The sequence below is a fragment of the Puntigrus tetrazona genome, chromosome 14 (genome assembly GCF_018831695.1).
Source record: "Puntigrus tetrazona isolate hp1 chromosome 14, ASM1883169v1, whole genome shotgun sequence".
NCBI classification, from domain to species: Eukaryota; Metazoa; Chordata; class Actinopteri; order Cypriniformes; family Cyprinidae; genus Puntigrus; species Puntigrus tetrazona.
In genome coordinates, this window is record NC_056712.1 from 11,096,279 (window position 1) to 11,097,564 (window position 1,286).

Consider the following 1,286-nt stretch of genomic DNA (forward strand, 5'->3'; position numbering starts at 1 on the left):
TATATATATTTAAGAAAAGTATTTAAATATTCACAACAATACATTTTCACAGTATAGAGATATATATATTATGTAAACAAAAACTTTTATTTTGGATAAGATAGATCACAATTACTCATTTGCAAGCACACTTTTTTTTGTTATTTATTTCTTTATTTGCTTCAGTTTTTATTTTATTTTTTTTAAGTCATTTTAATTTAGCAACTTTTTTTTTTTTTTTTNAAAAGTTAGGTTTTTCATCTGATATCCAGATTTTATTATTTCTGCTGTTTGAAAATGGTTTGTTTAACAGTTGTTATATTAGTTAACACAACAAAACTAAAATAACACATAGTGACTAAAACATGTTAAGCAAATAAATATTCATAAAAATCTCTTATATTTTGACTTAATGTCATGAAGTTGCATAATATGTGGACGCAATTTATATTAATCTAAAAAGGTAATTTAAGCAGAAACCTGTAAGCCTAGATCATAAGGTTTTGAAGATCATGAGCAATACAAATGAGCCAAATATATCTGATTTTCAGTAGTACAGTATATACAGTATTCTCACATACTTTTTCTTTATAAATCTAGAGGATCCTAACGGTCTCTGTTTGTCTCAGGTCAATAAGACGTTTCAGGAGCTCGGTGTTCTCAGAGACCTCGGAGGCATGTGGGAAGAGATGAGACCCAAAATCTGGAACTTCATGGAGAACAGTGAGGAGATGGACCTCGTTCGGGTGCGTCACACACACACACACACACACACGCACACACACACACATCTGTCTGAACGCAGATAACCTTCCTGAAACAAAAGACACTGCTCCCGTTAGTCACCTCCGAGCACATGACTGCTGCCAGGAGTTCCAGCGGTGAACTTCACTCTGCCACCTTTTGGAGAAAAGCTATACTGCGTTTTAACCTCGCTGCTGAACTCACATGGCTCACAACGTGTGGCGCTCTGCAGGATGCACGCTTCTAACCGGAGATCTCCGTATCCTCGGAGGATACCGAGGACCTATTTGTGGCGTATGAAAAAGTGTGCAGCGTTAGGTGTTTTGTTGTCATAGGCACAAAAACTCTCTGTCACATTGCTATGTGCGTGACTTTCATGCAAGGTCGTGCTGAAAAAATAAGCAAGTAAGGGAATAAAAATAAATTCACAAATATGCACTAAATATAATTTGATTAAAACAAATATAAATCTAATACATTTTTACAAGTGTTATCTAATTGTTTCATTATTGATGCGCTCATTTACATTACAGTACAATAAAGAAATTATTTATAAAATATTA

General features: G+C 33.9%; 1 protein-coding gene across 1 annotated transcript in view; it reads left to right on the plus strand.

Moving 5' to 3' along the window:
* The window catches only part of LOC122358224 (phospholipid-transporting ATPase ABCA1-like), an 11,751-nt gene that overhangs the window by 915 nt on the left and 9,550 nt on the right, over positions 1-1,286 (plus strand). Inside the window, 1 exon segment of the mRNA XM_043258007.1 lies at positions 609-725. Within this exon segment, the coding sequence (XP_043113942.1) occupies positions 609-725 (117 nt within the window).